The following is a 23374-nucleotide window of genomic DNA, read 5'->3' on the forward strand; positions in this document are numbered from 1 at the left end:
CGAGACACAGTTTGGGTGAATTTTTAAAACATTCCCTTATGGACAAAAAAAACTATTCTGACTTACACATGATATATGTTTGACTTTTAAAGGACTTACTTGTAAGTTATTTATGCTTTGCATATTTAACAAAGTAGTTGAAATGTTAGTAGGTAGATGTATAGAATAAGTAAAAACAATATTATTTCTTGCTTCACAAACATTTCACTTACAAATGACATCCAAGTTATTTTTTGGTGGTATAGGCCTTTTTCAGTTGAGCATAACTGAACTGTAACTTCATGAACTTTTTTATTTTCTGACTAATAGTTTACTGCAAATAGGTACAGTCTAAATCCAAGTTTTACAGCAAACAGCAAGTTCACAAAACCATATTATTAGTTTCAATCATTTATTAATAATCCAATATTTATTCTGGTATTGGGGGGGTGTATTGCAAAATGGGGACACAAGCAAGCATGCGTAACCATATACTGCTGAAACACCTTGTAAACAAAAACCTTTTCAGCATCCAAAAACACATTTTTTAAAATAATTTTGCCTAAAACACTATTATTCAACATAAAATGTTCTAATGAAATCATAAAAATAATGTATTGTCGGATGCTGAAAATTTATCTGACGAGAAATGTTTGAACAGAAAGAATTCTTACTTTAAAAGATATCTAAAGCAATTGCTACCAGAATTTGGACTTAGCTGTGTTTTCTTTCCTATATCATGGATGTTTGCATTATGGCACTATCTTACACTGACTCATGCAGTATACACAAATAACACAGGATTCACATGCTGATAATCGATTCTGGGGCAGCATTTATTTACTGGCCAAAGTGAAATGGAAATGTGCATTCGTTTACATGTGTGCATTCTATGAAACTGATGATTAGTATTTATTCCAATACGCAATTTCCTTTTGGTGGAAGTAAGTGAAAGACTTGTATTTCACTTATATGTAAAGTATGCTTCGTTTAGAAGTGCCTATTTCTACTATATTTCACATATAAGTGAACTTTAAGCATAATAAATGAATAGACTGCATTTTGCTTATAAGTGAAATATACTTCATTTATAAGTTAAATACCTAATTTGCATTTAAAATCCTAATCCTTCAGCTTTATCTTACTTATAAGTAACCTATATACCAATTATATTATATTTCTATATGTTGTTGTTGTTGTTGTTGTGGGGTTTAACGCCATTTTTCAGCACACGATAGGCCATATATGGCGGCCAGTATTAATGGTGGAGGAAGAACCCGGGAAAACCCCGGAAAGAACCACCGACCCACGAGAAGCTACTGGCATGCTTTCTCACATATCTACATTGGCTGAATCTGAGACTCGAACCGGCGCAGAAAGAGGTGAGATGGCAGTGATCCGTAACGGCGAACGCTTTAGACCACTCGGCCACTCGGGGCCCCTATATTTCTATATGAGATTGATTAGTTTATTCATGCTCCCCTGCACTTAAGTAATATAACTTGCATGCCTTTCCTTCAAACATGCAGATAAAATTTCACACAGTGCCCTGCATATAATAAAAGTGAAAACAAAACATGTTGAAACTCTGTATTTCTTTTCAAAATAGCCTTTTAGTTTTACTCTATTTTCCTTGACATCGAAAGTGCAGAGATGCTACAAAAACTAAAACAATACATGACAAAATGAGACACAAGCAATAAAAGGCACATAAAAGTCTAAAACAATGTTCCCATCAAAACGCATTAGAAAATGTTGAACGGCCTGTGAACTATGCTGATTACAAGCAACATCCTAACTAAAGATATGAAATTTATCAATAAAGGCAATGGCTATCAAAAGTGGTGTAGACAAGACAAACCCATAATAGGTACATCTAGGTCCAAGATACAATGTTCTTACCAAATCCACCAGAATATGTTCAATGGCTTTTGAGCGATACACCATCCCATGTGATGATTTGAAGTTAATTTCTAAAGGCCATAACTCTATCCAAAATGGTGCTGATGAACTAAAACCCAGAAATGCAGGTTATTCTATACAGTAGCAATAAAAGTTACAGATTTTAAAGTAAAAAGTAGGTTTGTGGATGCTGCGTAAATGTGGGGACATGAATGAGCAAAGCATAGATGATTGTTCCTCTAGATTTAGGTGGTTGAATTACCTGGTTATCAGTGCTATGGGAATCTGGTCTATGAAACTATGTACACACCCATTTCTATCAGAAATTGTTGATTGGTTCCTAATGCTGGTTGCATAATGTAATGTAGATTTAAAACTGACAGATAAAGGGCAATAACTTTGTTAAATTGGTACCTGAAACATAAATTTAAAAGTCACAGAAAAAGGGTGACAACTCTATTAAAATGGTACCAAAAAGGCAAAAGCTTTTAAAGAGTTGATTTTCAAGATGTTTATAAAGACTTCCCAAAAAGTTGTGAAGGAGTATTTTTCTTGCAAAATTCGAATTCTTCTCGCAAAAAGATATAACTCCATCTCGTAACTACCCATGCCTTGCTTCTTTTGATCAAGCCAATTCATATCATTATACTTATTTATATTTAGAAAATAAACAAATAAATATTCTGAATTTAACAAATTGTACATATTCTACAGTGTCATATTTTCAAGAAATTCATGGTCTTTTCAAGGATAAAATCAACCTTTCCAAAAGACAAGGATTTTTCAAAGCAATCCATCGAATTCAAGGCATATGATCATAAAACATAAACTTCACCCTTGTGTACCATGTGGCAGAGCTCTCCAAAGGTTCAAGACAGAGAGTACTGAACTATTCACTCATGGAACTCAGAAGTCACCAGTCTCTTTCTGAAAGTCACTGACATAAACTTGAGAGTCTGTAACTTTCAAGAAGATACAAAGTAAAGTTAAACTATTTTATTACATATCTGAATTAAATTTTCAGCCTCAACAGATAACATTAAAGAGAATGTTTTTGTTGTTGTTGGGTTTAATACCATTTTTCAGCACAAGATAGGCTATACATGGCAGCCAGTATAAATGGTCAAGGAAGAACCCTGTAAAACCCCTCAAAGAACCACCAACCCATGAGAAGCTACTGGCAAGGTTTCTCATGTACCCACATTGGTCGAGCCTGAGACTCAAACCTAAGCAGACAGAGGTGAGATAGTAGTGATCCGCAATGGTGAGTGCTTTAGACTACTCAGCCACTCAGGGCTCCTGCATTAAAGAGAAGCCAACGGTCCAAAATTCATCACACTGCACTATGCAAATCAGTCAATCAAATAAGATAGCTTCTAGACATTTTTATATTCCTTAACTAACCAATGTACCATTATGTATGGCATTCTAGTTAACAAAGTTTTAAGTACAGGGCACTCCCTCCTTATTCTAATTAATCTGTTCACTGTTTCTTTGTACAGAATTGTACAACTTTGCAGCCAAAATTTTTCACACTAATTTTGAGTTTCTCACCAGCATATGGAATTGTCTGTCTTTTCTGGGTAGCACAGATGTCTTCAACAACAATCAAATGATTTGGGTTGAATTTGTGAAGGCTCAAGGATTATAGCTGCAAATTGGTATTTCCGTTCTGAGTGAAAAGATTTTATTTTCCTGCAATATTACACCACTTGCATATTGCTTTTAATATACCATCTAATTCCACTGTTTTCAACCATGAGAACTGCTCCACTCACTGAGGTCTCTAGTTCTCATGTTAGAAGTTCTCCCACTTTTGAATATAAGCATCCTTTACCATAATCAAGATGGAGTCAGCTTTTAAATATACATTTCGAGTTCAAGTTCTCTTTATTATCTTCATCTGTTTTCTCACTTGCATCATTTTTTGCATTACTGTCATTCTCATCAACAAGCCTTCTTCTCTAGAAATGAAAACGGGTTTTGCCAACTCATTCTTATGAGTTAGAGTACATCTCAGCACTCCTTTAAAATAGTGTTTAATGATACTGTAGTGACCTAGTCACATGTACTTTATTATGATTATGATTATGATTATTATTATTATTATTTTAACTGAGAAAACCTTGATTACTTTCATGATTTATATACATGTCATCCCATATTTAAACACAGTTAAGACAACAAAGAAAATGATTTATTTGCTGAACAATCACAGGTGTTTACATGCACATTCAAAAAAACATTAGTTTCTTTCAGTCATCACAGCAGAGAAAAAATAACTGTTAATTAGTCAAGCTGCCTTCCTGTCTGTTTACCTAAGCCTAGCACTTACCTATTCAGCAGACTGGAATTGGCTGACCAAAAATATAAAAAGAGAAGCATCATAGGTGAAACTGAGGCAGATTAATGGGATTCGTTACTCAGAGAAAATGTGTGTTCCTTGAGAACCGCCTACTTGAGAGCCCTGATATGACATCTAAGACTGTGATAGGTAGCAGAATGAAAGTGTTTACATGGAATGTGACTTGACTGACAGCTTGATGAGCAAAAAGGTACATTTCTAGATGCACCACTAATAAGCAATTTATGACCTTTTAATCCCTCCATGTGGGTCCTGGGAATTGAGTTAATCAAAATATGCTTTTGCACATCACCAATAAATATGGAAACCTGCTGCTGACATTGACTGGATTCCATTCATTGGTAGTGGAGGAGACAATAAATATGGAAACCTGTTGCTGACATTGACTGGATTCCATTCAATGGTAGTGGGGGAGACAATAAATATGGAAACCTGTTGCTGACATTGACTGGATTCCATTCATTGGTAGTGGAGGAGATGGACACAAGAACATATATAGTACTGTACTGTAGACAGATGGACTAAAAAGGTTTTCATAATGTCTGCAATATCTTCATCAAAAAGTGATAAATTAATGCTTCAAATCTGGAGACTATTTTTCATTATCCCAAAACAAGAAAAACTCTCCTAATGGGTCACATTTTCTTTAACAGGTCCAGATCGTTTTTTTTACTAAATATAGGCATCAAAGAAAATTTCAGTCACTCTAATGTTTCATGAAAATCTCAATTCAGCGAAAGAAAAAAAAATTCTGACTGTTCCAGTACTCTGTTTAGCCTTATTATAATGGAAGGTTAACATTACTGTACCTGTGCCATTCATCTTCAAACAGCTTCAAAAGAGATACTGCAGTGAGGCCAGCAAAAGAGTATCGACCAACATCACTTAACATCAAAGTTATCTCTTCTACAAAAAATAATACATAAACTTGAATTAGAGACAGTATATTAGCTTGTATTAGATTAAATGGGGCTCAGACTGATATAAGACTGATTGAAATGCATTTCCAACACACTAAAAGATGTCTACTTTTCTCTGCATTGAAACAACAATGTACTTGCTTAGAAGACAGGTCCAACAGCAAAGAAACATAGATGCTGACCTGCCATTGCATAATACATCCTTGAGCAGATTTGGGTCTGTGTTGTTTACTGTACTGATTAATCCTAACAAACTGTGAGATCTGGGTCCTTGCAGTTTACAGCTGTATCCAACTTATAAGCAAGTATTATAGAGTAAATCCATCTCAGGTCTGACTATACAATGACAAAAAAGCTCTTGAAACTAAACAACAATCCGCATAGCCCCTGTAATAACTCTAAATTACTTAAATCTGAAAGCTACAGATCCTTGATGACTAACAATGTTTAGAATATAATTATTTGTTACCGTTGTGACAAAGGCCATAACTGATATAATGATGTTTGCATATTTTCTGACTTCTAGAACTAATGAAGTCTGCTCAGATTAAAACTTGAATCTTTTAGAAATGACTAAAACACAATGCTTTATGAACATATCACTTACATTATCTGATGAATTGGGAATTGAGCAAGCCTGCTTTTGTATGACTTCATTCATAATGACTTTTCTTACTAAGAACTACAGTAATAACTGATCAAACATTACATGTTACTGTGGGCAACCAGTTGTCATGTATTTCCTGGTGGGGGACCAATTTTCTATGTATTTCCATTTTCATGCATTTTATGTTTGTTGTGAACCACACATTTAAGAACCCAATCAATAGTCATCACTCAATAGATCAACATTAAGACACACACCCCCATCTCAACCCTCAAATTCCTAAACAGAGGTCCCTAACTATAAGGTACCTCAGCACTGCATGATGCCGACTCATATAACACAGGTATTGTAATGTTATTTGTTATTAAAGAATAACTTAGGTTGGCAATATATACTATTTATTAATTACAAAATATCACTACAGATGTGATGGAGAAAGAAGACTGACATGTATTTGTTTTTCTCATAGAACTTAAACCCATGTGAAGAAATAAGATAAACCAGCTTCTGGTGCATATCAGTTCTCATCAAGTTGTTTCAGCAGCTGAACTACTTCATCAACCAACCGGTCTTAGTGAAAAAGAGGATGAAATTCAAGTGAATACCTGATCTAACCCATGGGAAGTGAGGCTGATGAGATTTTGTCTTCCTTCAACCTGAGCAAGGAAGATCAAAAGAAGCCAAAACATGAGACTAACAGATTTGTGCAGCACTTCATTCCTAAAAGAAATATAAGTTTTGAAAGAGCAAAATTTAATCAGACAAAACAGGAAGATGGGGCAGTAGTGAACAGTTTTGTTAGATTTCTTAGTGTGCTAGCTGACAATTGCAATTTAAGGCTACTACAAAATGAAATGATCAGACCTGATTGCAGCTGGACTGCAAGATCCAAAACTGTCAGAAAAATTGCAGTTTGATGCAAATCGAGCTCAACAAAATAAGGCTGTTAGAAAACAAGCCATCTGTACAACCAACAGGTGAACAAATAACTGCAATGTATGCAGTAAAATCATCTTCACAAAAATGTGGGCAGCAGAAATATAAAATCTCAAAATTTTAACCAAACATTTTAAGCAAAATAGGATGCATGAGATATGGAAATAAATTCAAGTATTCTTGCAGTATCCAGCAAAGCTAATGTCACAAGTGATGCAAACAAAGGTACATTGCAAAATGCTGCCTGTCAAAATCAGTAGTTCAAACAAAAGGATTGAAAATGGAACCCAGATTGCTAAGGACTGTCAGCACAAATGATTAGCCATTGATAACATGTCAATATGATTCAATGATATTCAAAATTGATACTGGAGCTGATGTGATAGTAATTCCTGAAAGGGATTTACAATATTGCTGATCAAAATCTATCAAAGATGGATAAAAAACTGTATGGCCCAAAATTACATCTATATGGGTAATAGAATCCAACAATGCATTCAGTGTACATGACATTTATTGATTAGGGATTGAATCAGGCATTCTCAAGCAGACCCATTCAAATTGGCTGTCAAGACTATTGAACTGTTAGACATACCCTGAGTAAACGCCTCTGATCAAAACCCACAAAATGCAAGCAAAAATCAAGAAAAATCTAAAATATTACACTCCATTTCTCGATACTGTATATACTTGCTTAAAAGTTAGGTCCACCATAGACCCTTATCCGCATCTCATAATGTCTTGATATTATAACTCTAGTGTTCCAAATGAATTCCAGTAATGAATGTGCTGATGTGCCAATAGGCTTGGGTGAGCTGATGTGTTGACAGTCTTATTGTATCACAATGATTTAATCCTAGTGAGACCTCTGAAAAATCATGTAGACCAATTTGGTTTTTCCAAGAGAAAAACCAATGTCCAGAACTCAAATCCAAACAAACATGTTGTTGACATATGACCCAACTGTTATCTGAAAGTTTAATCTACAATCATGTAAAAAGGTTAGCTATGTAATATGTTGTTTACAATGACCCATGACCCTTACAATCTACAATCATGGACAAAAGTTAAAAACAAACTATAGATATACAAAACAGTTGGCATTTCAGGGTTTATATCATTGGTTCTACTGATAACTATTAACATACTGCACAGAAACAGATCTGCCAGTGCACTATGCAATGGCAGATCTGGGTCTATGCAATTTGCAGTGAGACATATCTTAGAAGTAAGTACAGACACCAAATCTTGTCTTGATACTGAACCTGCCTTGGTATTATATGATGTCACTTATAGATGGCATGGCTCTATGTACCAATGAAACCCACAAATTTATTGTCTCATAAAAACAAACTGACTTCATAATACAATATATAGTTAATGGATACTTCTCTTTGGACTTGCACCTTTGGACTTGCACCTTTTCCAGGGACAAAAAAGTGCATAACTCTTAATTACATCACTGATAAATATCCCTGACCAAAAAAAGGATAAAAAATAGCTTTTGATGCTTATTAAATTTGTACTGGTGTACTTGAAATAAAAGCTCTTTCATTTTAGTTTTGGGGGTGTATATTTCTCTTGGTGTGTTTGTGGACAAGGGTACACATTTTTGTTGATATTTAGCTTTGTTTTCTTCTCGCGTTTCTTTTTTTAGGTAGAAGAGGGTAAAAGTTTTTGGCTTCTGGCAACTCCATGTGCCACCCAAAACACTGTACTGCAGAAAATGGTGAGGGTGGATAGGGCTATAGCATGAGGGCTTTGTCATAAATGTGATTTATGATTCTTTGAGTTAAAAACAAAATAATTTGAGAATTCCACAGAATTCAATTATTTGTAGTAAGATTATTAAGGGTGAAAAAACTAAAACTTCAAAACATTTCTGGATATGATAAATATTACATAATATATGAATACTATTTGCGGCTTTGACATGCTTCAGCTTTTATGATTAAATAACTGAAAATCATCACCATAAAACAGGGACTCCTATCAACAACAGTCTCTGGTAGATTGTATTGATAACTTGCCACTGAGGTGTATAACAGTAATGTGTAAAAGGTAGCAATCTGACAATACATCTAGAGGCAGCCCCCTCTTAATTGTTTTCTAATTAAATCCATAAGCATTTATATTGTTTACTATTTTCATTTATTTAAAATACACTTTACAGAATTTTAACAGCTTTACCTTTTACATGTATTGAAAATCTTTTCGCACTTCAATGTTCACATTTATTTCGAAGAATTTATCTAAAAAAAAGTATTTTGTACAATTCTTTATTTTACATGCTGACAACTTTAGCATTAATTGACACAATACAACCTGTAATGTCCTGATGTGCCACAGTGCTGATATATATATATATATATATATGAGTAAATAACTGAGCAAGTTTACAGGAATGTAAAGGTGAGGGTCCCCTTTAACTTATCTGAATTGGGGGCTTTGTGGTCACAAGTAAGAACATAAGGTACTGACCATTTAATTGTCCAGGGTGGGGGTGGAGGAGGGAGTGGGCTGTGGATGTTCTAAAGAAAAAAATCCAGCTTTCGAATCACTTAAAAAAAAATAATCATACTGATTCATAGCAACCCCAATGCCCTCCAAAAATTATATCCGATATTGTAGCCTACAAAAATTACATTATCTTGAGGCAAATGAAGAAAAGAAAACTGTCCCTATAGTACTATTATTACCGAGTGTCCAATGCCTTTTGGAACCTGTCTACAACAGTGGAATAAAAATACAAAATTAAAAAAAATAAAAATCTCGAAAATTTTCGTTGACTAATAAATTACGGGCTACCAACTTGCTTTCTCCTCGGGTACGTCATTTATATCCACTGAGGCTTACAACTGTCTGCTAGTGACCTTACTGCCAAGAATATACTGAGTATATGTCCAACATTTGTAACTGACCGTTCCTGACAGATCCGGCACAATTCACTTTTCACTGTATTCTTAAAACGCAATGCGCGTCACCCAATAGCCACTCTAAAACATAAATAGCGTGATACGTCTTACATTGTAGGGCTATTTTCAGTGCTAAAGAGCAATGTGTTCATATTTTGTCTCACCATTTAAAACTGTTATTTCAAGTTTTAAACAAAAATTGATCAAATTCAAATGAGTACATATTTTTGTATGAATTAAACCTCACTATACCATACCCGGAATATCCTGGGTATCTTTCTCTGGAGGAAATGCAGACTTCTCGTCCGCCATTTTGTACGTACAATACCGTGGCTCCAGTCACGTGGTTATCATATGACTAGCCAGTAAGGAAACTAATTCTAAGAAGAATAACCGATAACGTCTTGGGCGTTGAGATTTTAATTTTATTTTTGGTTAATCATGACTAATTTCCATTTGGGTCTTTCGTCGTCATCATCATCATCATTATTGCCTCAATCATTTTCAGACGTTTATTCGGGCTTAACAAAGTGCATGACTTTCATCACAAGACTATCAATGACTGTTCATGCTACTACCGTAAATGGCGCTGTACAGATAGTAAGGACTTCTGAGAGCGTGAAAGGTGAAGTTGTTAGCATTTGCAACAAGTACAACGAAGAGAATGTTGACATAAGTCTTAGCTACTTTCATGTACTATGGCTGAACTTTCTTAGGATGTTGTACTTGCAGCAGCAGAGAGGGTGAACAGACCACTTCCTTCAAAGTCTATTTTTGAACATGAAACCTCATACCAAAAAAACGACAAAAAATAAGGTCATTAAAGTCGAACCAAAGCCTCTGACTTACCGAGAGTTTCGCTAATTAGGTTACTTTTATCTGTGTCGTTTGTTTTTCAAAAAGTCGTGTTTACCTGTCGGGTCACACATTTGTGGTCGCACCCTCTCTGCTGCTATAAATATGTGAGGAATTAAATCATTATTATATCAGTCTCTCAAACAAATATTTTATCAAGACCTATACGATATCATGATCGACGATCACGTAAATTTATTGTTATAAATCCGTGTGGAGTAGATTGTGCTTTTGAAAAGACGTTTTTTTTTTTAACTTAATCATGTCCATATCCCAACTACACCAAGTCTGATGAATATTTCGTAGAGTATATGTATCGGCTCCATTAAACACAACTAAAATATTGCAGTTATCTCTAATCACTTTAGGTATTTGTGTATACCGCTGAGTAACATAAATCACATCAGTATTTTTATGTCTGCCTAGAGCAAATATTCTAGATGGATTTGATTGTTTGCCCAGCATTACATCATCGTATGCCACGAGATTATTAATAAATACATCGAAGTCATCTATAGATGGGGCTTCGTCAATTCTGGTGATAAATTCAATAATATTATTGCCGTCCTCGTCCAAAAATCTTGCATTTTCATTAAAATCTTTAAGTACATCGTAACATCTCTGATCATCAACTGACGGAGCTACTAAATACAACTTATCCCATTAGAACCATTTCATTATCAGATTAAGTAATAATTGTGTCTTACCAGACCCAGATGGACTTATGATAATTCCTCCGATCTAATTTGGTAGCGCTGGATGATGTTTGACTGGCTCTTGCTTTCGTGTCGCTGAGATATCAATGACATCCATGTTATACTAATATAATAAATAATATGGATTTATATTATGTTCAATGTAGAGTATCCACCCGCACAAGTGGATTAACAACAATCAAAACAAAAACAAAAATTAAAAGCGTGCACTTACAGGCAAATCTGTGAAATGTCGTACAAATAAATATAAATTTATTTCGTCTCGTATGAAATTAAGTGGTGATATCGCTACTTCATTAGGAAAATTGCCAGGAACTCCATGGGCTAAATACCCAGGAGAAAAACATCTTCTTGGATATAATTATTGTGGCCCTGGAACTCGACTTGATATCCGACTTGACGAGCGAAATCAACCAGGACCTGGAGAGTATCAAATACATGCGATTGATCAAAGCATGTCAAGTTCATGATGTCGAGTGTAAAAATCCAGATCTGCAACAACGACATATTGCAGATGTGAAGTTGATTCATTCGTTCAATTCCATAAAAAATAAGTCTTTTGGAGAATCATTAGCTAATTGGTTGATAAGATCTGCGATGAAAGGTAAACTAGTATTAGGAGCTGGTAATTAATCAACTGATTATTATTATAAAATAATGGAATCGATTTATTATAGCCCAAGAGAATATTGGAGGGATAGAGCAGCGATTAGTAAACTCGCTGATGCAGCAAATGTTACACGTGCTGTTGCTGAAAAATGTTTAGCACGACAGGCAATATGGCAAATGTTTCTAGCACTACCTAAAACAATTCAGCATGCACATTTTGATGTCAGCACCCCTAATGAAGTTCATCAATCAGATATTTTATTTTTGCCACATGATACTATTAAAATTGGTAAACGTACATATAAATACGCGTTAACTGTCGCTGAGGTTGCAAGTAGATATAAAGAGGCAGATCCGTTATCACCTAAAACAACAGCTGAAGTTGTATCTGCTTTTGAATGAATTTATCAGCGAGGACCACTACGATGGCCACAACTATTACAGGTTGATCCTGGCAAAGAATGTCTTGGTGCAGTGTCATCTCTGATGAAAAAAAAAACAAAAAAACAACATAACGTTAGAATCAGACGAGGACATACTGCAATTCATCGTGATCAGGCAATTGTTGCACGATTTAATCGAACACTTGCCGAACGGTTATTTGGATATCAATATGCAAAGGAAACAATACAGAAGGATATGAGATCTTGCGAACTGTTTGCAAGATTACCAAGTGTGATAGCTGTATTAATAATGAAATTACCCGAACAACTACCACGAAACCTGGGGCCCCGAGTGGCTGAGTGGTCTAAAGCGCTCTCCGTTACGAATCACTGCCATCTCACCTGTCTGCGTGGGTTCGAGTCTCGGATTCAGCCAATGTGGGTATGTGAGAAAGCTTGCCAGTAGCTTCTCGTGGGTCGGTGGTTCTTTCCGGGGTTTTCCCGGGTTCTTCCTCCACCATTAATACTGGCCGCCATGTATAGCCTATCGTGTGCTGAAAAATGGCGTTAAACCCTACAACAACAACAACAACAACCACGAAACCTATTAATATGATTAAAAAAAGACACATACCAATACAACGAACTGATTTTTCAAAACAACCCGTATTATGTAATGTTACTATAAGATATTGATATGAATCCGGTGCACTTGAAGGTGGTAATACAAAAGAGCGACTGGTCCAGCTTGGAGTATTACGACACAGATTAGATTCAACTGCTCCTCGACGTGAACTTATACGCGAGCAATTACAAGTAATTCCTGAAGACACACAATTACCACCGCATTCACTTTTTCAAACTAGCACCTCGACGTCGATTACATTCAAGACAGGTCAGCATCACATTTTCACGTGTATGATCAGAATTACTATTAATTCTGTCTACGGTAAATTGTTTTGGATTGTTGTATGAATATTACGACAACATTACTGGGTTACAGCTCGCACAATGACTATTCTGTCGTTGTTTCAATGTCATGATAAATTCAGCATCGAGATCAAAGTCGCGTTTATTTTATATTTTGTCACACGGATTATAACTAACTTTTTTCTTACTATATCATCGTTAGTTTCCTGAGTTTGGTCATTATTTTCATTGACGTCTATGACAATTCTTCGCAGCTGAGATATTCTTCTGACTCGAGACACTGCGAGATAAACTAAATTTGATCATTCGATAAGATCATCGTCGATCCAAACATTTGTATCAGAGACGGTTAAACCTTGTGACGAATGAATTGTCATTGCGTATCCTAGCGTCCTTGAAGTTTTATCCATAGTTAAGGTGCTCTCAACAACATTGACAGGAACTAAACAATATCATTTACTACAAGCTTTTGTTTCTCTGACAAGCCTGGTATATCAATGTCGATATTTTGTCGTCGCATAAATGCTGGTCGATGACACAATGGTACGGGTAGATTTGAAATTTTTTCTTTATGTAGCATAAATAATTGTTGTTGAAGTGTATCATGAACTAACTTTCTACTTGCAACTATCAAATCATTTGGTCTCCATAAATTCCAAAAATTGTTAATAGAAGATTCTGAACATATTTCACGCATTATTTTACATTGAATTTTATTCGGTTGCAGTCTGGTTAATTTCTTATACTCTCTTAATTCTGATCAAGCGCCCATGATCATCAGTCATTTATTCATAACAATCCAGAAATTTCCTCAGCCATTTATGTGGAGACAAACCAACAAAATGTGGCGGTTGACCATGATCGCCACACATTATTACAGCAGTATTTTTTGTCAATAAGCAATCAAGAAATATTTTGAACGTTTCTAAATAAACGGTGCATATTTCATCCCAGACAATAGTCCTCGGAATATATTTCTCTCCTATTGGTTCAGGAGTTCATTTATCTCCCTCCCATCGACAAAATTTTTGATAAGTGTATGATCTAATATTTCTCTCTCTCATTTCCCTTGCGAGTCTGCGTTTAGGTGTTAATACAACTATTTCTGAACAACAGTTCAAAAATAATTTAATCACAGGAGTTGTTTTACCAGAACCGTAAGGCCCATTGAGATAAATTGTTTAATGTCTGGCTACAGGATCATATACAGATGGTGCAGATGATAATTTTGATATTTAATTTTTTCGGTAATAAATATCCTTAATTTCAACGTAGGCGGATTCAGAATAATTAAGTATATTTTCTTGTTTTATTCTCTATTCACGCCATGATGCATAAGTGCCGATATGTAGTTGTTCTAGGAATCCTGTATTTGTTTTATTGATATAAAATGAATCCGTATCGACTCTGACAGCAAACTCAGAAACTCTATTTATCATCGATAATAGATTTATCGAAATGTACGTAAAGCATTGAAGAACTTAAATGAGTAAACTTTTGGTTCTCTCACATTAACAATTTTATTTTTACTCATAGGCTGCAGCGGCTATTAACACTGGTATAGCTGCAAGAAGTGGAAATATACCGCATGTTTTAATTGAGTTTTTAACTTCACCAGCAGAAATATTGAGTTTATTGCCTGTTATTTTTTGTTATTTGGCACTATTGAAATGTATGAGTCGACGTTCTGACAATGATAGTTTATTTTGACCACATGTAATCTGATCTGTTTTTAGTGATATTTTTATTCCACAGTTCTTTGCTGAATTTGATTGAAGTTTTTTTTTATCTGACTAGGATTCAGACTGACACTAACATGATGATATGACATCATAAATATATGAGTGATTTAATTACATGTTTTCTATCGGTGCGTCAATAATTCGCATTTGCCCGCCAGTGCCATCAAGTAACATTGCTTTATCGCTAAGTATAACCGCGATTGCTCTATAATTAGCACCAAGATCGTTTACACGAGCTTTAAATGAATATCAACAACAGATTGTTTTAATAATGATATATGCTCCAATGAAAAATAATAGATCGGATATAGATTTCTAAACTCTAACTGTGATATTTGTAAACCAGTGTCTATATTTTGATCACACCCCATAAATGTCATTCAACGATGATATGCACGTGCTATATGATTTTTTTTTAAAATTAAACAATATATCTTCAGATGGTTCTTGATGTCCATTTATCCGTAAAGAAACTTCACTAACTTTAAGGTCGTTAAATAACATATGACTGCGTTCTTGTGAATTTGCTGGATCATGATCTTGTAAAGCAATAAATATATGCATTGGTGCAGAACCTCCTTCTTCTGATGCTATACCATGCAAATAACCCAACAACATTAATTTGGACGTTATCTGTAGTCATTGTTAACCTTAATAACAAAGTTTTCCGCCTGAATTCATAAAACTAATTAACTTTTCTTCTTCAGCAATTGTTGGAGTCATCACTGGCATCCACAGTGAAAGTTGTGTTAGTCTTACTTTACCAGCATCAGCAGCAAGAGCGGCTAGTCGCCAGACTGCATCACTGTCAGTAACTTTTCTTACAAGTACAGCTGTATGTTTAGCTCTGAAGATAACTTTTCTGACATTTCTACAAAATCCAAAGATATGAGATAGTGGAATTGCACACGAAAATCTTCTATTATTATCCTTTAACATTGATTTACGCACAGCAAAACCTAAATTATATTCTTGATTGGTGTTAATAATCATGTTTTCAGCGTCAATGTCAGCAGTGCCAGCAAAATTTCTTGGTCGTCGTATAATATGTGGGTCTATGATCCGGACTGTTAAAATTATCTTTCACAAACATCACTGACGGACCAGCTGATCTTGTATAATTATCTGAATATCTTGCAAGACCACGTATCGTAGCAATATCAACGTCTTTTTAAATTCTTTCAATATTTCTTACATCAATCATGTACGTAGCGCTGTCAAACACCATAATACCATTGTTATCAAAACCAACTATGTCATTAACATTATATATATAGTATCATCTGCTTTTACAATTTCACCTTCTACTTCGATAAATGTTTCAGCAGGCAAGACATATCTGCTTGTATCTTGAACTTGTAGTTCTATTCGACCACGTTGATCTGCTATACGTGCGTCATAAGAACAATATTGATAATCGCGTATAGATTCATCTTTGTGAATTAGTGCGTCCATATCAAACACTAGATCGGATATACGCTTACATATTTTATTATAACTATCTTTGTCTAACACGAAGATCACTTCCTGAAATAAAAATTGTATTTGCCGGCATAATTTCATTAGTCAACTTTGCTAATTTTTCTGCAGGAACAGCTTCATTAGTCAACTTTGTTAATTCTGCAGGAACAGCCAACTCTGCAAGTGTTTGATGGGCAGCTTGATTTATTATTTTACTGATATTTGCAGGCATAACTTCAGTACAGGATAATTTTACTGGCTGTGGTTTTCTTCGTACTAATCGAGCTAATCTTTCGTTGATTACTGAAAATGCTTTATCGGCAACATTACAAATAGCGCTGATATCTGTATCGCGAATAGCGTCAACCGCTTTCATTCCTAATTGCTTTGCAATTGGTATTGCGCTTGGAGCTATCCTCTTAAATGAACCTTGAACAACATCACCGAGTCCATCTCCGTAAATCACATTATACGTTGGTAATCGAGAATTTACTACCCTGATCATTTCAGGCGCGCGTTGAGCATGATGTACAATCATTTTTAAATTACTTGTTGATTAATTAGTTGCATTCAGTTGCTGTAATAATCATCGACAATTTCAGCAGTTTTTTTATATAATCAGAAGTAAGACCTAGCTATATACTATTTACCCCACATTACACCCATCAATCATACACCAAGATAAAGGGAATTAAAAGTTTTTAAAAAATATCTAAGATATTGACGTAAGGTACAAGGTCTTTTTAAACCGTCAGTACAGCCAGTGAGCAAACCGATGTAAATTCTTTCCCATTAAAAATCTAACCCTATGCAAAATACGAAACTGTAGAGCGACACATTAATGATTTTTATTATTTTAAATTCACAGCAAATTTAACGTTCCTCGCTAAACATGTGTCACAGGCATATAAAAGTAACTTTTAGTCAGAAACAAAAATTATTTGCGAAATAGTCTTTCCATGATAATTTATCTAGTCACTACAGTCACACTTCCTATTTTTTTTAAATTAAATTTTTTTTTATAAAGAAAACATGGGATTTTCACGTGAAAGTGTGTAACCTGGCCAGACAAGTAAAAATGAAGTAATTTTTCATACCAAAATTTCTTTTACACGTGTCTTCTTTCTCACGAACAAATCACCAATCTTCATGTACATTGTTACATTTTCGTGAAATATTTAACCGAGTGACAAGATAAAGAGAGAATAAAGATTAATTACCGCATCATTAATACAGTAAGAAAACAAAAAACCGGTTCGATTTGATGTTGTTGTTTTTAATGCAATACATATAAACCAGTGGGACTGCAAACAAGATCTGATAGCTGGATTATGTAGGTAATGACAGATTAAACATCACATACGTTGATAAGTTCCGGTGGGTAAGATTGGGTTTAGACAAAATGCAAAATATTCATGAAAAAAAGTTACGTGAAAAATTTAATTTTTCAAGAAGAAAGTTACGATCATAATGAAAATATATGATTTTTTGTGAAGAAGACTTACCAGAACAAGTTCCTTCACGAAAAATCGCCCATTTTGTATATGTCAGTGCATAGCTTTCACTTTTCACGAAACAAAAGTGACAATTTTTGCTGTATAGTGTAATTTTCATGAAAATCAAACTTTCTTCACTAAAAGCTTACCCGTACAAGCTGATGCTAATTTTTCATGAAGAAAGACTGCGTTTTATATGAAGATAGTATACACTTGTTTAAAGATGTGACTCATTTCATGATGAAATTAACAAGCTTCACGAAAATGTGTTTATTTTGTTCTGAATGAACTTTAACCGAATATGTTTCTTCATGATAGATTATGTCATTTGTTACATGTTTCTGCGAGAGTACACATCTTTGTGCAAAATTATCACTTTGTTATGAAGGTTTTGTCAGTTTTAGCAAAACAAGAAGTATACCTTTACGAAATACAGGGCATGCTGTTCATGAAAAAAATGCACCTTTTATCATAGTTTTGTGGTATTACTAGTGTACCGGTTTTCCGTGAGACGTACCACGGTTCTATTTCACTATATGTCGGTAGTTTTCGTCAGTAAGGAATGTTGGCACGACTTTAATGATATTAGCATCGTGTTTTCATTATTCGTGACAAAACAGTTTTTAAATATTATCTTTTTTCACAAAACGGTTGTTGCAGTTACAATTTAATGGTGAATGTTACAAATATAATTATATTTATGATCATTAATTCACTTTTTTAACACGTATCACGTATGCTAATGCGGTGCACAAATGGAATATTTCCCTGCCAGATCCTACTTTCGGAAAAAGTTTCTGATAAAAAAATCAACGAAACCACATGAAATGTTTTAGTTGTTTACTAGCGCATGTTTTCTGTCTGTGCGTTACGTAATTTCTCAAGTTCACTAAATATGTTCTCATTTGTTGAGTAAGTGTATTTTATGTTTACTGACCCTGTCTGAAAAATATCTAGATTGAGAAATCAGCCCCTCGCCCGTGATGATATTGATTGGCGGTTTAGGGAATGATATCGCCTATTCATTCAAATCTGCAAAAATCTGCAGCAAATATTGGCTGCATTCATCCGTGTACATTATATACACTTACCGGTATTTCTAGTGGCTGCAGAGCTACCGTCGGCGGAAGGGTTCTCCTTGTGACATGTACATTATATTTCTGGAGCAAATTACATGTTTGGGGACTTGTAAATCCACGTGGAATTAAACAACACTCTGTCCAGAGGCCACTGTTATGGCTGTTACCAATTACCGGTATGAGTTTAAATAAAGTGTACGTAGGTTTCTTCCGGAAAGATTTGCATGCAGCAAAATTGCACATTTTCATGAAAAAGATGACATCAGACGCACATATCGTCGATCATTATCATGACAGGTTTATGGGGTGGGGGTTAATCTACCGGACTAATAAATATCCTGCCCAAGTGTTGGCAACCCACTGAAAGTTCCCCTACCTAGTATATCAATACTGCTGCTGGTATCACTGTACCAACTGATTTTCCATTGAATGTTAACGTCTGGTGAAATAAATATACATGTACTTTCAATCCTACTTCAGCATTTGCCTCACAAACTGTCATCGAGAGCAGTGTTAGATTGTCAGTTTGACAAGGAAATAAGCAGGTATTCCATTGCATTTAAGAAATATAACTCTCTTGGAACTAAACAAGGTAAAGATAAGTAAACCAATCACAGCATATGTATCTTCAGCGAAGTGTATCGCCTATTTAATAAATCAACAAAATTCAAACTAATATCTAGATATGAATTAACACCATTTCACATGTTGCCAAGAGACTCGACATTGTTAATGAAGGCTGGTATTAAAATCGACTATTACATAATGCATTAATCAAAGCAAGTTTTGTTGTTTATTTCTGAACGCTATGTACCGCACCCATTAAGCTTCACCCCAGCCCAACCTCACGGTTTTTCAACTGACACCATTATACCAGCTAGAAAACTGTAGGCTTCAGTGTCAACACTTTTTCTTGTTATCAACATACTCTCTAATGTAAGCACTTTATCTTTTACTGTATTGGCTATAGTGTAAGCTTAATCACCCTACATTACTTGCATCGCTTAGATCACAATTTTCACGACTATTAACATACGCACAGCAAATTTATCTACTGTATTGTACTGGCTGTTTAATTTTCGGGGCAGGGATATGTGATTTTCTTTATCTGAAATGATTTATTTATGACAAATGTTTATCTTCAAAGCTATTTATTCATGAAAAGCTATGCAATATGACGCAAACGACAATATATACAAGACACCCGCTAGTCCTATCCAAAGGCTACCTCGTCGTTTGATTGCTATGCAACATTACTATGTCATTTAAAGATATGATTCTCTATCAAATATGTATGCTATATAACGATCATATAACGAGTTAGCTAGTGATCCTTGGTAGCATTTCATTTTCTTTGTAGTAAAGCCAGTTGTGGGGAGGAGAAATTCATCGAGACTATCTCTGCTTATTCTCTTTTATCTTTGAGGGGATGTAAATTAGTTTCAAATATATATATTTGGCCGTGAAAGTTTTGATTATACATTTCAAGGGTCTTCTTTCCCATAACTGAGAATTTAATGGAACTGAACATTGTCTTTAAAATAACTAAATCATATCTTCAGATAGGATGATAGTTGTGACCGGCACAGCTTAAGAAATACTCAACATATTCTTCTGGAAATTCATTTAAAAAAATGTTTTTAGAGCCAGATGTGCCTCCTATGATTTGTATGCCTTACATATATCTGATACAGTCATTATGGACTTTATGGTGCATTTTAAGAATAAAATGAAAAAAACACTGAGGTCAAGAAGTGAAAGATCAAGGTCATTAGGACACGAGTTCAGCATAATGCTTTAAATTCAACTAAATTGTTATCGCTAGCAGTTACAAGTATGATGCCTATTAAAGTAAAATGAAGCTGACTAAGAAGGTATGAGTAGTTTTCATGTGAAGCAAAGAAGAGTGGAAAGCTTAAAGTCATTTTGACCAGAGGAAGTCAAATGGCTTCCTGGACTACTGCATATTTAGATCCCATACCTCCATCACAATTTGTAAATTGTTCCCTCTTGTTGAAGCACAAAACCATACATTTCAAACTGAAGGATGAAAAAGTGATGCCACTTAAGCAAATCTTATATTTTATTATGTCTGATGTTTAGTATTATTTTCGTTTCAATAACACCAAGACAACATGGTCCTGAGAATGCTATCATGTCTGACATCTGGTTAAGAAATCCAAGTCTCTAGGATATTTTATGTAACCAAAAATGTATCCCACTGCTGTTCATCAAATATGAATTTAAAACTATTGTTGAAAGACTAGTCAGATCTTTTATTGAAATAATTTGATGGCACACTATACATATATAAACTTTATGCAAGGTTCTATTAAGCATGCAAATTTAAGATTTTCGGATTAACATTTTTCGATTACAACTGATAAACTATTTAGAATGTACCATACTTTAATGAGTTTCTATATTTATTTTCCTCTTCTAATATAAAGACTATTCCAATAATCTCCCTGAGGGAAGGGGAATATACTTTTTATGTTGGGACGGAAACTAATCATATTTACTTCTGGGTTTGTTTCTGTCATGTTTTAATTCTTCTTGACTGGTGATACTTGTAAAAGATAAGAATACCACCCAAACAGAGAAATATAAATGATACAACTCTAATGAAATAGATTCAAAGAAAATTATCCGTTTCTAATGCAACTTTTCGACATTACCTGGATATTTTTACACTAATTTTATTAAGCTTCAGTGGATGTAAAAGATATTTGGATCGAGGTAAACGATGACATCTATGTAATTTACCTAGCAAACTAACATGAACATCAATTTGTCAGTTTTATGGTCCTGTTTCAAATTGTCAGTCCTAGGTTTGTGTAAATCATGGTCTGAATTGCGTTTTCCAAGTTAACAATTGAAACTTAAGTTTTCAAATGAATTCTCTTAATATTGCTAAATAAAAACAGAAGCTGCACTGCACAGTGGGTAAAGTATTGGGCTTGTAATCCAGGAATTAAGACTTTGATTTACCTACCCAGGAACCTGCGAGTAGTTAATGGGAACACCTTAGCCTCACGTAGACTTCTATGTTAAAATGGGGGGTTGTACTATAGCCTCCAGATTTATATCCTCAAGTAGGCCTCAGTGTTAAATTATGAAATTGGTCCAGAATTTAACGGCTACTAAACATATCCCAGAACATTAGATTACATTGGTTTAGTCTAAAAGTAGTACTGAAATTACCGAATTGTCCAAAACTCAAGTGGATACAGAGAAAAACTCCGGAAGATTCTATTCAGATTGCCGTGACGTAAAATATTGCACTAAATTTCCGAATATTTTGCGGACTTGAATTGAAACTGATAACTAGCCAGATGGTTTGGTTGTCAGAAATGGCGAAGACAAAGCGTGGCACTAAATTCTGAAATTGAAACTGATAACTAGCCAGATGGTCTGGTTGTCAGAAATGGCGAAGACAAAGCGTGGCACTAAATTCTGAAATTGCACAGGACATGACCAGAGACTAAAACTAATCCATACATTTTTTTTTTTTTTTTTACATTTCCAAGACTTAAAGTATTACTGAAATCATTGAAATTCATACCGACAATCGCGGAAACTGAATAATTGTACATAAAAAAAGTAAAACCACATTTCTAATCCAGCTCTCCATTTTTACAATCCAACGTCCGTTTTCTTTAAAACTAAATATACCAGATATACAGCCTAACACCAACTGTTTTAACACAATCCAGCACCTACAATCTTCAGCGAACCCAATAAGCATTTACAGTGTTGTCTAATGTAATCCTATCCAGTAGAAATTTTGTCGAGAGCAGCACAAACAACGGTAGCTATGTCAAAGCTAATACCCATCTGGGGAGACAAGAATATGTCTGAAAACTAAAATCTGACTATTGGGAGCGTTAGTCATCTCAGTCTTTTTGTATCTATGTGAGGCCTGGATCCTGACAGCAGAATTACAGCGAAGAATACAAGCACTTGAAATGAGATGTTACAGAACCATCCTTGGTATCTCTTACATGGACCACATCACAAATGAAGTGCGTAACACCATCAGACGCAAAGTAGGCCAATATGAAGACTTCCTTACCACCGTCAAAAAGAGAAAGCTGAAATGGTACGTCCATATCACTAGAGCCAACGGTCTATCCACAACGGTCCTGCATGGCAGCGTCCAGGGTGGCAGAAGGAGAGGTAGACAGAAAAAAGTGGACTGACACCATCACAGAATGGACTAGGAGAAGTTTTGCGGAGACAAAGGCTTTGGCACATGACCGAGACAAAGTGGAGGGAAGCGGAGATGTTAAGCAGCACAGCGCCTCGACGACCACACAAGGCCAAGCGACTGATGATGATGATGATGATGAAGTTTAGAAAAAGAACAAAAACACAGGGTTAACCTTCCAACTTTCGCATCACTATCACATAGAATTATAATAACTGTGTAGTAATTCTACCTGCCATTACCAGACTAACCAGAACCTCTAATAGCTT

At 35.0% G+C, this 23374-nt stretch overlaps 1 protein-coding gene across 1 annotated transcript in view; it reads right to left on the bottom strand.

Moving 5' to 3' along the window:
* The window catches only part of LOC149781967 (transmembrane and coiled-coil domain-containing protein 4-like), a 69419-nt gene extending 59462 nt beyond the window's left edge, over nt 1-9957 (bottom strand). The window contains exons 1-2 of the mRNA XM_089936155.1: nt 9882-9957; nt 5056-5152 (exon numbers count right to left, since the gene is read on the bottom strand). Of these exons, the coding sequence (XP_089792281.1) occupies nt 5056-5152; nt 9882-9936 (152 nt within the window). The 5' untranslated portion in view covers nt 9937-9957. The remainder of the gene's footprint in view (nt 1-5055; nt 5153-9881) is intronic.
* Between the last annotated feature and the right edge of the window lie 13417 nt (nt 9958-23374).

The sequence above is a fragment of the Sinohyriopsis cumingii genome, chromosome 15 (genome assembly GCF_028554795.1).
Source record: "Sinohyriopsis cumingii isolate HCF-2022 chromosome 15, ASM2855479v2, whole genome shotgun sequence".
NCBI classification, from domain to species: domain Eukaryota; kingdom Metazoa; phylum Mollusca; class Bivalvia; order Unionida; family Unionidae; genus Sinohyriopsis; species Sinohyriopsis cumingii.